Raw genomic sequence first — 13,049 nt, 5'->3', positions numbered from 1 at the left:
ACATGAAATATCAATATTGCCCTTGCTATATGTGAAATGCTTTTCATTCAATTTTCAATTTAATCAAAATCACGGAAAGCTATAATACAGTTTTTCAAACTAGAGAGAGTCAAATTGAATATTTGACAAACCACAGGGGAGTTCATTTATACAAGGGCAATAGTGACATTTTATGTACAATCGTTTGATTAGATGATTTTCGTTTAATTTTCAATTTAGTTGAAATCATAGGGAGTTATAGTATAGATTTTCAAATAAGAGGATATTAAATTATACATTTGGCAAATCACAAGAAGTTGTTTGATATTTTATCCATTAAAAAATTGAGGTATGTCAATGGAGTCAACTAGTGAAGAGAGCATTGATCACCTAGTTTTCTGTGCAAAACTTCATCCAAGATTTGGGAAAAAGCTCAGAGAATGTGTGACATTTGGAGGGATTGGTACGCTAGAGGAGGAGCTTCAGTGGGTATCCAAACACAACAAACACAACAAAGTTAGATTAACACTCAGAGGTAAGCGAAATCCTGGTGCAAAGCACAATCTAAGGTGGAGCCCACAAACCAACACCATCTAGCCAATTGGTAACTGGAAGTGCGACTGAGGACCTTAAACCCAGGGTAACTACCCCACAATCTTTCAATGTAGGATGGTGTCCCATCCCCCCCCCCCCGAGCACACGTCTCACCAAATTTATTGGTTTTTTTCAACAATCGGAATTACTGGAACAAACACAACAAAGTTAGATTAACACTCAGAGGTAATCGAAATCCTGATGCAAAGCACAATCTAAGGTGGAGCCCACAAACCAACACCATCCAGCCAATTGATAACTGGAAGTGCGGCTGAAGACCTTAAACTAAGGGTAACTACCCCACAATCTTTCGATGTGGGATGGTAATGCTGCTGTATTCAGATCTGCTTCAATTCTGCCAGGTAGCATCATGGAAGCTATAGTAGAGGAGATTAGGCATGTGGCTCTTGCATTGGTAAAGATCCCAAAGTCTCATGAATGCTGGAAATTGGCTTTGGAATGGAATATCCCATCACAGTGTATAGTTAGTTTAATGGTCCGATATAGGCTCCTATGATAGTTAGTTTAACTTGTAAAATGAAATATTTTATCTCGTTCAATTCTGCCAGGTAGCATCATGGAAGCTATAGTAGAGGAGATTAGGCATGTGGCTCTTGCATTGGGAAAGATCCCAAAGTCTCATGAATGCTGGAAATTGGCTTTGGAATGGAATATCCCATCACAGTGTATAGTTAGTTTAATCGTCCGTTAAAGGCTCCTATGATAGTTAGTTTAACTTGTAAAATGAAATATTTTATCTCCTATACAAATTTACCTGTCCCATATCAATAAAAAGTTACAGTTTTGCTTTAAAAAGAAACAAATTTGTATGCAATTCAGGAAGGTTGTAAATTTTGAAATATTTTAATGGGTCTTACACTTCCTTTGGGGTTTTACCTGCGCATAGAGAGCACAGGCACAAAAGAGAACCCCCAAAATTTTTGTATGTTTTATATGTAGGCAAAGAATCTGGATGGGCCAAAATATATATAGTCCACTATTGTATTCTTGTGCTTTTAAGTCAATCATTCACTTTTTTTAAGTTGTTTATTTTTTTAAGAATACGCTTTAAAAAATGGCAGAAAATCATGGTATGCTTAAGTCCTTAAAATCAAGACATGCATAAGTGATATATATACACAAATGTAAGAATCTCTAAAATTAAGATATGCTTAAGCATGTAAGAATTCGTAAAATCAAGAAAGTGGATAATATTTATCTTTATTTTTATGATATTAATTAGTATGTAGCATTTTCTATTTTTTTAATGCCTTCACTTTTAAGTACCAAATCGATTTCATGCACTTTAAATCAACCCTGAAAATCGGATGGAATAATGGACGAAATATTTCTTCAAAATATTCTTTGGTTCGTTGCAAAAAGAAATAGTTTAGTTTTTTGTTAGTCACCTAAAATATATTGTCCAAAGCTTTGAATGGACCGTGCTATTATTCATCTTATGCCATACCTTTTTTTATTTCTTGATATTTATATTTTTGGTATTTCAATTAAAGACTTGCTGGCCGGTCCGTAGGTTCAATCTTTTTATTTGTTTTTTTGTTGTTGGTAATTTTTCACTCTGTTAAAAGTCAATCAAACCGATTCTTCATAAAATTCAGAAAATGTTCAATAATCCAGAATGCCCTACACTAAAGAAAAGCTAGCAAAAAATTCCTAACAATTGATTTGGATTGACATTACAATCGATTTGTGGTCAATACGATTGTCACGTGATTAATCAACATCAGTCATCATGATAAATGCCTTCAGATTTACCCACTAAAGAGAGATTATCCATTGATGAGCGGTATAGATTGGTTCTAAAATGTAGGGAAAAGTGGATAATTCTACCCATTGACGGCAGATGAAGATTACTTCTGAAAAGTCGGAAAAAGGTGGATAATTCCAGTCATTGACGGCAGATGAAGATTACTTCTGAAAAGTCAGAAAAGTTACCCTAAATACCAATTGAATTCACCTAAAACACAAGCGATTAAAAGGCACAACATGTCTAAACAATAGATACAAATATTTAAATTCTTAAAATCCAGAAAAATTATCCTCAATACTAATTGAGTTCACCTAAACCCCAAGCAATTAAAAAATACAATATGTCTAAATAATAGATACAAATATGAAAATTTTTTAAATTTAAGAAAGTAGGCCATTGTATTTATATCCGTGCTAATGTCATTTAGACTAGGATTTTCAATACCAATCATTGGCGGCCATGTTCTTGCCTTTCTACTTTTTGCTAACCAGATTAGTTTGTTGCAACATTCTAGGTACCGGATGGAATCCCAATGAGATAAAATTTTTGCTAACTAGATTAGTTTGTTGAGATATTCTAGGTACGGATAGAATCCCAATTACATAAAATTTAGGGATAATTTCATAAACCTCCCCTAAGGTTTTTGACTATTCACTTAGTTTCTTTGAAGTTTTAAAAACTACACTTACCTCCCTTGATATAACACTTTGGTAACTAAATCTTAAAATAAGGTAAAAAATTTAATAATTATCCTAAAATGTGCTTATCTTATAAAGTTTAATTCATTTTTCTAAACAATTGTAAAGCAATTTGATATAATTATTTTGAAAAAAAGGAGTCTCAAATTTTTTATGACAATATTTGTTATTTAATAATCAACTATAACAATAAATCTTTTACTATGATAAGCTATTTTTTATAATGCTTTATTGGGATTATAGATTCTTTTTAAGATAGAGAAGAAAGTGTTATCTTGTGTTTTTTAAATTTCTGGACTATTTTTTTTAATAAAAGTTTGTGGACTAGTTTAGTGATAGAACTACCATAGTTTGGTAGCGATTTTGGGCCATTTGTTTTTAATTATTGTTGATTTATTCTTGATTTTGATACAAAAAAGAGTTAAAAAAAATTGGATGATATTAAAAGTCATAAAAAAATTACTAGTTTAACGTTTGATCTGAATAGATATTAGCGATAACATTGATAGTTTTTCTATACTTCTAATATTCTATAAGAGAAATGAATAAGAATGAAAAAGGAAAAAAATTATAAAATCCATCCTTTGTATAAAACATGGCGACAAGAGAGTTTGATTAAAATATTAAGATTAGTATTACCATTTTAAATGGGTTAGGGAGGTAGGTGTAATTTTTGAAATCTTAAGGGAGCCACATGCAATTATCAAAAACCTCAAGGGAGGTTTCTGAAATTATCCCTAAAATTTATAGTTGTCTGCAGTGTATATATAGTTGGTTGCCTCGTAAACTTTACAGAGCATATTTTTCTTATGTACATTGTATAACTTAGCTAGAGAAACAAGGTAAATGTTAAGTAATAAACACCATACTATTGACACATATCATTATTTTGGTGTTATTAGTTTTGGATCCTTGATTGATACAGGATTGATCTTTCAGGTAAAAAGAAGAAAGAAAATCATGGGTCGTATGATTTTAGCACTTTTGGTTCTTGCAATTTTCCTTGGTGATGGATTTGTTGTGCCACGAGTTAATGGGATGCTGGATGATATTGATCATAGTAATTATAACAACCGTTTGTCTCCAACTTATCATGTAGACAAGTTCAACCGCAGCAGTTTACCGCCTGGATTTATATTTGGTGCAGCATCCGCAGCTTATCAGGTGACCAAAGATTTTGATCCTTCAATTTTTGTACGGTTTCTTGTTTTTTGTTTTTTGTTTTTTTTTTCTTTATAGTTGTCTGCAGTGTATATATAGTTGGTTGCCTCGTAAACTTTACAGAGCATATTTTTCTTATGTACATTGTATAACTTAGCTAGAGAAACAAGGTAAATGTTAAGTAATAAACACCATACTATTGACACATATCATTATTTTGGTGTTATTAGTTTTGGATCCTTGATTGATACAGGATTGATCTTTCAGGTAAAAAGAAGAAAGAAAATCATGGGTCGTATGATTTTAGCACTTTTGGTTCTTGCAATTTTCCTTGGTGATGGATTTGTTGTGCCACGAGTTAATGGGATGCTGGATGATATTGATCATAGTAATTATAACAACCGTTTGTCTCCAACTTATCATGTAGACAAGTTCAACCGCAGCAGTTTACCGCCTGGATTTATATTTGGTGCAGCATCCGCAGCTTATCAGGTGACCAAAGATTTTGATCCTTCAATTTTTGTACGGTTTCTTGTTTTTTGTTTTTTGTTTTTTTTTCTCCAGTGGAGGAGAGATGAGATTTAAGAAATGAGAAAAAAGGAGGAGATTTTAATCCAAGATCTCTAGGTCTTGAACTCTCCACCTTAGCCATTGGAAGTTAAAAAATTGTTTTTTTTGGGCAGGTTGAAGGTGGATGGAATGCAGATGGAAAAGGCCCCAGTATTTGGGATACTTTCACCCATAAGTATCCAGGTATACTACACTCAAGAAATATTCTGAAAATTTACACTAAAAGATAGCAAAATAAGTTTTCCGGTTGAACAATCAAAAACAGATTTTCAAAAATCTGAAGAAAATTGTAATATGGTCCGATTTTGTATACAAATTTTCTGAACAATCAATGAAGTGGGTTGGTTAAAGTATTTCCTGTCTCTGAATTTTATGGTCTGATTACTTGCTTTTATTTAGTCTCCAGAAAAATTTTCTATTTGCCTCATGAAACCTTTTTTTTTTGTACTATGATAATGATGCTAGCTCCATGTTTTTGAGAAAATAGTAAGCCTTTCATAATATTCATCTTCTATTATAAATCGGTGAAGTTATCAACTCTTTTTTCCGTTTTATTTTCAATAATTTCACTACAAATTTTCAACTCTTTACAATAAATATGTGTATATGTTTTCACGAGTTTTCCGTAGGTTTGCTGATGCTTTCTTTTGACGGTATATTCACTAACATTTTTGTTAGTTATGATGAAACTTTTGGGCACTATTTAGTTTCAATTTTTTCAACTAGCATGAAATAGAAAATTTTGGATTACACGTTCAAGAATTATTTTTCTTAATTCTATTAAATTGCAGAAAAAATTCAAGACCATAGTACTGGAGATGTGGCAGCGGACTCCTACCATCGTTATAAGGTAAGGGCAATTCAACATGGAGTATTGCTTTTCTCTCCAATAGCAATCGTTTTACTCATGTCATTATTCTTCATTCACTGAATATATTTATTTTGTCATTTGATTTGTATGAAACAATTCCAGGATCTGAAGTGAAATTGTTTAGTACTACAACAAAATTGTCAAATGGGAAAACTTTAGTTGATCTAATGTTGATTTTTGAGTATCATTCAAAAAAAAGGTGCCCAAAATATATGAATGGTTTTCATTTTTTTTTTTGTATCTTATTTGAACTTATGTAATGAAGAGAAGCATAGTTCACCACCCAATTATCAAAAAGGTATTTACATTGTCATTGTGAACTTATTCGCTTTTAATGAAACTATTGGTTTTTTTTTTTTTTTTTTTTTTTGCTTTTGAAACTAGTGGTATTTACAGGCTCTATGTGTTTTAATTAATTACGTGATCATGAGCCACAAAGTACCTCTTAAAATTAGCTAAGCTTCATGTACTTTAAGATTACTCCTTTATACTGGATTCTTATGTTCTTGAAAATCAATAAATAGCATTTTTTTAATAGATAGCATGTTAAAACTATGGGAAATCAAAGATTTTTTTGTAAGGGAATTTTAGGGATAACATAAACTCAAATCAATGATCAAAGGCTAATCTCATTAACTTTAAGAAATATATCTAGTTTTGCTCGCGTAAGAAAATTTTGCACCATTAGCCCCATGACAGTAATCTAAACAACGGTATTTTATTTCCTTTTTAAATCTCATGTTTTTGCAATGCCCAAACAGGAAGATGTTGAGCTATTGAAGGGAATGAACATGGATGCTTATCGCTTCTCAATTTCATGGCCTAGAGTATTACCAAGTAAGGGTTTACTTACTTGCATTTCTTAAACAGACACCAAGAGTATTTGGCAAATTTCTTCAAACAAAATGTTAAAAACTAAAATCATCCCACAAATGAGAGAATTTCTTCAAATACTGAGGGATTGTGGCAACCATAGATGGAGAACAAGTGCCAAAATTCTGTCATTTGAGGATTGATTTTAGTTTTTAACATTATTTGAAGAAATTTGCCAGAGTATTTCCTTGTTAATGGTAACTTCAAGGGAATAGAGAGGAGAGAAATTGATATAATGTCTGCAATATGAGTAGCAATTATCAAAAATTAAGATTACTAACATCGTCAATTGTTTGTAGATTATTTGGAAAATTGAAAAATTGACAATGATATATATATATATATATATATATATATATATATATATATATATATATATACATTAACGTTTCCATTGCTTACTTTCACTATTTAAAGGTGGAAAAATTTCTGGAGGTGTGAATGAGAAAGGAATTGAGTACTACAACAATCTCATAAATCATCTTCTAGCCAATGGCAAGTCTACTTCAGCTATCATCAATACTCTGATCATCTTATTAAACCATTAAAATCTTGGCGTTAACTTTTTTTATTTAATGCGTGCAGGTATCAAGCCAGTTGTTACTCTTTTCCACTGGGATCTTCCTCAAGCATTGGAAGACGAATATGGAGGATTTTTGAGTGATAAAATTATGTAAGTACTCTTTTAACTTTGATTTTTTGAAAATGAATCAAATCCCTTCAAAACCTCCTCACCACTAAGTAGACAAATAAATCACCAAAATTATTAAGCAATAAGTAAAAGTAACAAAATAAATATATAAAGACAATAACTAAAAATACAACCAAAGGTTTATAAGTGATTCTATAGTGAAGAAGGACAATAATTAGTTTACAAACTTAATTGCAGACATGATTTCCATGGCTACGCAAACCTTTGCTTTGAGAAATTCGGTGATCGAGTAAAACAATGGATCACATTGAACGAGCCATGGTCATTTTCACAAGGCTATGATGGAGGGGGTTCTGCGCCAAATCGATGTTCTTCTTGGTTGAACAACAGCTGCGTCGCCGGAGATTCGGGCACTGAACCATATTTGGTGATGCACCACCAGCTTCTTGCACATGCTCATGCAGTAAGATTGTACAGGACAAAGTATCAGGTAAGCTACTAATGTTTCATGCTAGAACTTGAATGAAATATTTGAATGCTCTAAAATTTGAATAATATTGTCAACCGTGTGTAATTTTTTTTTTTCTGCTAATCAATAGTCTGTTAATGAGTTTGTATATTGATGGTGACTTAGGATCATCAAAAAGGAATAATTGGAATTGCGCTTGTTGGTCCTTGGTTCGTTCCTTTCTCTAACTCATTGGCGGACAAACATGCTGCCCTTCGTGCCATGGACTTCCAACTTGGGTGGTAAGTATTTAGTGCTCTATATTGGAATGCAAGTCTTGATTTTTCCTTTGTTTAGTGAAATAGGAAAAAGTTACAAGATAAGTTTTCAAAAGGATGTAAAACATGCATTAAAAAAAGGATTAATCTTTCCTACACTGACAGTGTATATACTGTCAGTATTGAATGAATGATAACTATACAAATTTTAAATTTGAAATCCATTTTTCGTACATGTGTTATAAATCTAATGGTGATAGCGGCGTATATACTGTTAGTATACATAAAATTTACTCTTAAAAAAATTGTTCTAGTAGAGATGGTAAGGAGATTTGAATCGAGCACATAGGTCCAAAACATGCTTTAGTAATAGGCAAAACAATTTATAATTTGGGTTCCATTTGTATGTTGGAAATAGTCTATCTTTTAAATTGAGTAAGCAATACCGGCACTAATTAAAGTCTTTGTTTATGGTACTCTATATTATTTTACAACAAAAAACAAAGGGATCGAGCACCGTTATAGAAGTCTGATTGCAAATTTCATTACTTTTGTTTTTTTTTCCTATTTTTGTTATTACTTTTGCATGTTTTCATATCAAAAGTTAAACGTGCGAACCACAATATTAAGTAGAAAACATTCTCAAAAAAGTCATCCTAACTCTCTTCTCATTTTTCTCATTGATTTGCCAAATTATTACCTTCTTTCACAACTTTATGAACTTCGTGAATAATTGGATATTTTCAGGAATTTGGACCCGTTGGGCTTTGGTAAATATCCCAAATCAATGAGAACCCTTGTCAAGGATCGTCTTCCAAAATTCACCGAAGAGCAGTCCGACTTAGTAAAAGGGTCGTTCGACTTTCTTGGCTTGAACTACTATACTGCAAATTATGCCAAGGATGCAAGCGGCGTGAAGATCTCAAATCCTAGATACTCTACTGATTCTCAAGCTAATTCCACCATAGGTATTTTGTCACTAATTAAGTTTTTTGGCGACAAATTCTTTTTGGTCCCGAAATTATGAATTTCATATACTTTCATGAAAAATGTTCATTTTCTGTAGAATAAATGACACTAAACACACTTATTATTGTCGTGAACTACTCATATATAATAATCATATATTGCTTATTCTTACTAATCCGGAATAATATTGGAACAGCTATGCGCCACGGGAAGCCAATAGGACAACAGGTTTGTATAAAATGTTCAACTTTATATGTTAAATTTTTGTCCATTTTATTAATGAAATGATATTTTTGTCAATAATTTATAATGCACAAATTTGAATGCAGGCTGGATCAAGTTGGCTGCGCATTTATCCCAAAGGGATCTGGAGGCTCTTAAGATACGTAAGGGCTAGATATCAAGATCCAATAATCTACATAACAGAAAATGGTAATCATCTTTAATTAAATACACGTATATTTTTTCAGATTAATTCTATTCTGTGTATCATATGAAAATTGACTTTGTATCCAAGTCTACGTTTCCAGTACATGTACCAAAAGGTCACTTAAAAATTTCTATGGCCTATTAATCATTTGGTACAAAAATCTAGACAATTTAATAACTAAAATTTCTGTTACAAGCAAAGAAATTTAACTCATTAGTTATGTCTCGGCATCTATATGACTAGAATTGTTTTTTCAGGTGTTGATGACAAGGACGATCCCAGTGTGCCACTAAAAGAAGCCCTTAAAGATTCATTCAGGATAAGATACTACCACGATCATCTTTCTTTCCTTCACAGAGCTATCCGGTAAGTATTTGTAACACAGGGAAAAACAACAAAATGAAAGTAAAGAAAGTGAAATTCAATATTAATTCCATTATATTTCTTCCTCCTCATAAAATTTTGCATATGTAAAAATTTTTTATTTCTAACTTGGAAACTGTTCATGTATTACCTTCATATTGTGCAGGGCTGGTGCTAAAGTGAAAGGATTCTTTGGATGGGCAGCAATTGACAACCTTGAATGGGGTAATGGATACACTGTTCGCTTTGGCCTCAATTATGTAGATTTTAAACATGGGACGAAAAGATACCCAAAACTCTCGGCAAAATGGTTCCAGAAGTTCCTTCAAAGGTAAATGTGAGTATTAGATCTAGTTTTGGTCCTGACCAATTGTGACAATTGCTCGAACAAATTATTATACATGCCTTGACATTTGTTACATTTACATTTACATGTGATAAATGTACAGTCAATCACTAGGTCTAGTCTTGGTCCTGACCATTTTTGTGTTTGAATTTCTGTCCATATTATTTAGTAAATGATATAATTCTCAGTAGTTATTTGTTATTTTATTAGTTGTTATCACGTTCTGGTCCCTTAATAAGATAAGATACGGATAGCTTTGAAACTGATGTTTCTTTTTCACTGAACTATTTGTTTAAGCAATATTAGGAAAATAAAAAAGAAAAAAAAAACTTTGCCTGAAATTCGGTTCTACACTAGCCTCTCTGTTATAACTGGATCTTGCATTGTTTTGTGAGTTATCATCCAATTGCCTCCCTAAGTACCAAAATACGTTGATGACGTTACAAATAGAATTACTCATAAAAAAATTGTCACAAATTAAAAGTCAACATTATGCATTAGCTTCAGAAACTTCTTGAGATCGAGAAGCATTATCAGCTATTGAAACTCATTACTTGGGAGAAAAAAAAAAGAAGAAGTGCAATTACAGCAGTTGGTCTTTCTATCTTCAATGGATCCGCTATGTTTCTCCTCTTTTATCTTCTCCTTAATTCTTCCCCATTTTGGCTAACGAAAGCTCAGATCCAATAAGCTTCAATTGTTGTCTTTGGAGGATCCTAGTTTCAAGAAATAATAGTATCGGCTCTAGTTTTGGTTGGTGATTGTGAAATCGGGCAATTTTGTTGATACAGAGTGAAGAACCCTGGAATAATTCGCGCATATTTAATTATCCTCAACATCATGAGAGATGAAATTCATACATTTAGTTAAAAAAAATATTCACGTAGATTCTATTTTAAATAACAATTAATGCATCATAACAAAAGAAGGTGGCTTGGCGTTTAAGATTCGAAAGAATGAGAGGAATATCTCAATTTTATTAGAAAATCCAACAAAAGTTTTGATAAATTTCAATAAGTGAATGAATAAGAAAGACCTAGCTTGGCCTATTTATAGGCTACAATATTGGTGAACCAAAAGAAAAGAAAACAAGGAAATAAAATGCAACTTCAAGTCACATCAGGTAGGTTCAATGATCACCACCTATCATAAGCAAGTTTTTGCAGACTAAATAAAGATCAGAATATGATGGGTCTTATGTTGGATGCTTGACTTGCCTAAACTCAGCAAACCCATACTGAATTAGTCCCTCCCACTTGAGAAGAATTTGACCTTGAGTCAGAAGAAAAAGTTGCAACATATAAGAAACAAATTCCCCAACAATCCTCCCCCTAAACTAGTAGGGTTCCCACACCATCACGCATTGAACGTTTGTAGGAAAATGCAACTTCTTATGGATCACTCTGGATACGAACTCAATTGTAGATATTAAGCCATTCAACAAGGTCAGAATGAGCTTGCAATGGACCTCTCGAACAACATAAGCTTTTACACTATTAGGACTTAACTGCACCATCCCCACATCTTTGTCAAATAGATAGGGCATCAAATTTGATGTTTTCATGTTTCTCTATAATTGCAATTGACTCGCACTCCATTGGCCCAATAGTCAACAATTTATTAGTTATAAAATTGTTAGATTCAAATGGGATCCTAGCTTCAAATGCAATAATATGATCTTTTGACCATCCTTGACAAAATGACAGATATTATCCCTTTTGCTCAGAATCACGTCCATGTCATACTTCCAAGGCCTCCCAAGTAATACATGGCATGCATCCATGTCAACCACATCACAAACTATCTCATCCTTGTAAAATTTTGCCTATGGATAAAGGCACTCTACACCTCTCAGTCACCTTCATGGGATCTACACATTTTATCCAGCCCACCATATAAGGCTCTGGATGTTTCTCCATAGATAGTTTCAACAACTTTACTAAAGATCTAGAAATATATTCTCACAACTCCCACTATCAATAATTAAATCAACAATGTAGTTGGAAATTGTGCATCTAGTTTTAAAGAGCTGATCACGTTGAGTTGTTATCTCCTTAGAATGCTCCAATTTACACACCACATAGGCAAGCTGAACATAGTCATCATCTTCACCATCTGGGCATAATATATTCCTCTTCATCCTACTACTCCTCTATATCTCTAGTGTGTTCAGCCAAGTTAATTTATCTCCGAGGGTTAGGACAGTTATTAGATGTGTGGCCAAGCTACCTACACCTCCAACAATGGTCACCCCGAGGTTTGGCATATTGGCTATTTGACTGGATATTTCTTTGGTGAGGTACCAAGTTGGTTTTCTAATGTCTAGGGACACCTTGGGCTTCAACCACAGGTCTTTTGTCATCCCTATAACCTCCACATGTTGGCTCTAATGCTGGCCATGGCTCGTCTTTATCAGGAGGTTCTACCGGACCTTCAAGATTCATACGGGACACACTGCCCCTCAAATTCTTCTTCATAGCTAATCTCACTTCAATTTTTTAGCCATATTTTGAGCCTCAGACAAATAAAAAATGGTTTGACAGGCAATTTCATCATTAATATCATCACTCAACCCATCTAGGTGTCTTGACACTAACTGACTTTCTGATTCTATTATTTCTGGACAATAACCATAAAAACTCAGAATTATTCTCAAGAACTGAACGATTACCTTGGGTGCACTGTTGAAACTACGAGAAGAGATATTGCTCGTAGTCTAGAGATAGGAAACATGCCTTCAATAGCCTCTTTATCTTCACTTATGATCGGATGGGCTGTTTTCCTTGCCTTTGTCTATTCATCTGAACTTGTTCCCACCAAGAGGAAGCACTACTTTTTAAACTGTAGTCGACCAGTGTAACCTGCTTCTCTTCCAATATATCCATCTAATAAAAAAAATACTCTATCTCAGCAATCCAATCTAGAAAATCTTCTATGCGTAGGTTTCCACTAAAGGCCGAAACATCAACCTTCAACTTAAACTCCCTCGATTGACGATTTTGTTGAACCCTAGGGTTAGAGTTTTCGTCATGAGCGCTATCATCCA

The 13,049-nt window shown here is 33.1% G+C and overlaps 1 protein-coding gene across 1 annotated transcript; it reads left to right on the top strand.

The window, feature by feature from the left end:
• The first annotated feature begins 336 nt into the window (after positions 1–336).
• On the top strand, positions 337–9,992 carry LOC113767857 (beta-glucosidase 13-like). Its single transcript, XM_027312064.1, has 16 exons — positions 337–514; positions 936–1,052; positions 1,143–1,264; positions 3,982–4,206; positions 4,887–4,956; positions 5,565–5,623; positions 6,406–6,481; positions 6,935–7,012; positions 7,103–7,190; positions 7,407–7,659; positions 7,804–7,919; positions 8,643–8,863; positions 9,061–9,092; positions 9,194–9,296; positions 9,552–9,660; positions 9,824–9,992. Exons 1-16 carry the CDS (start codon positions 337–339, stop codon positions 9,990–9,992), a joined length of 2,016 nt encoding a protein of 671 aa, XP_027167865.1.
• Positions 9,993–13,049: the final 3,057 nt, after the last annotated feature.

This window comes from Coffea eugenioides, chromosome 1, assembly GCF_003713205.1.
Source record: "Coffea eugenioides isolate CCC68of chromosome 1, Ceug_1.0, whole genome shotgun sequence".
NCBI lineage: Eukaryota > Viridiplantae > Streptophyta > Magnoliopsida > Gentianales > Rubiaceae > Coffea > Coffea eugenioides.
The sequence above is the reverse complement of the archived record's forward strand: the minus strand, read 5'-3'. Positions and strand labels throughout refer to the sequence as shown.

Excerpts from the sequence above, each read along its gene's own strand:
- LOC113767857 (XM_027312064.1), top strand. The coding sequence starts at position 337 with ATGGAGTCAACTAGTGAAGAGAGCATTGATCACCTAGTTTTCTGTGCA. Across the intron at positions 7,013-7,102 it reads AAATCATCTTCTAGCCAATG|GTATCAAGCCAGTTGTTACT; the intron begins GCAAGTCTACTT and ends TAATGCGTGCAG. Across the intron at positions 9,297-9,551 it reads AATCTACATAACAGAAAATG|GTGTTGATGACAAGGACGAT; the intron begins GTAATCATCTTT and ends TTGTTTTTTCAG.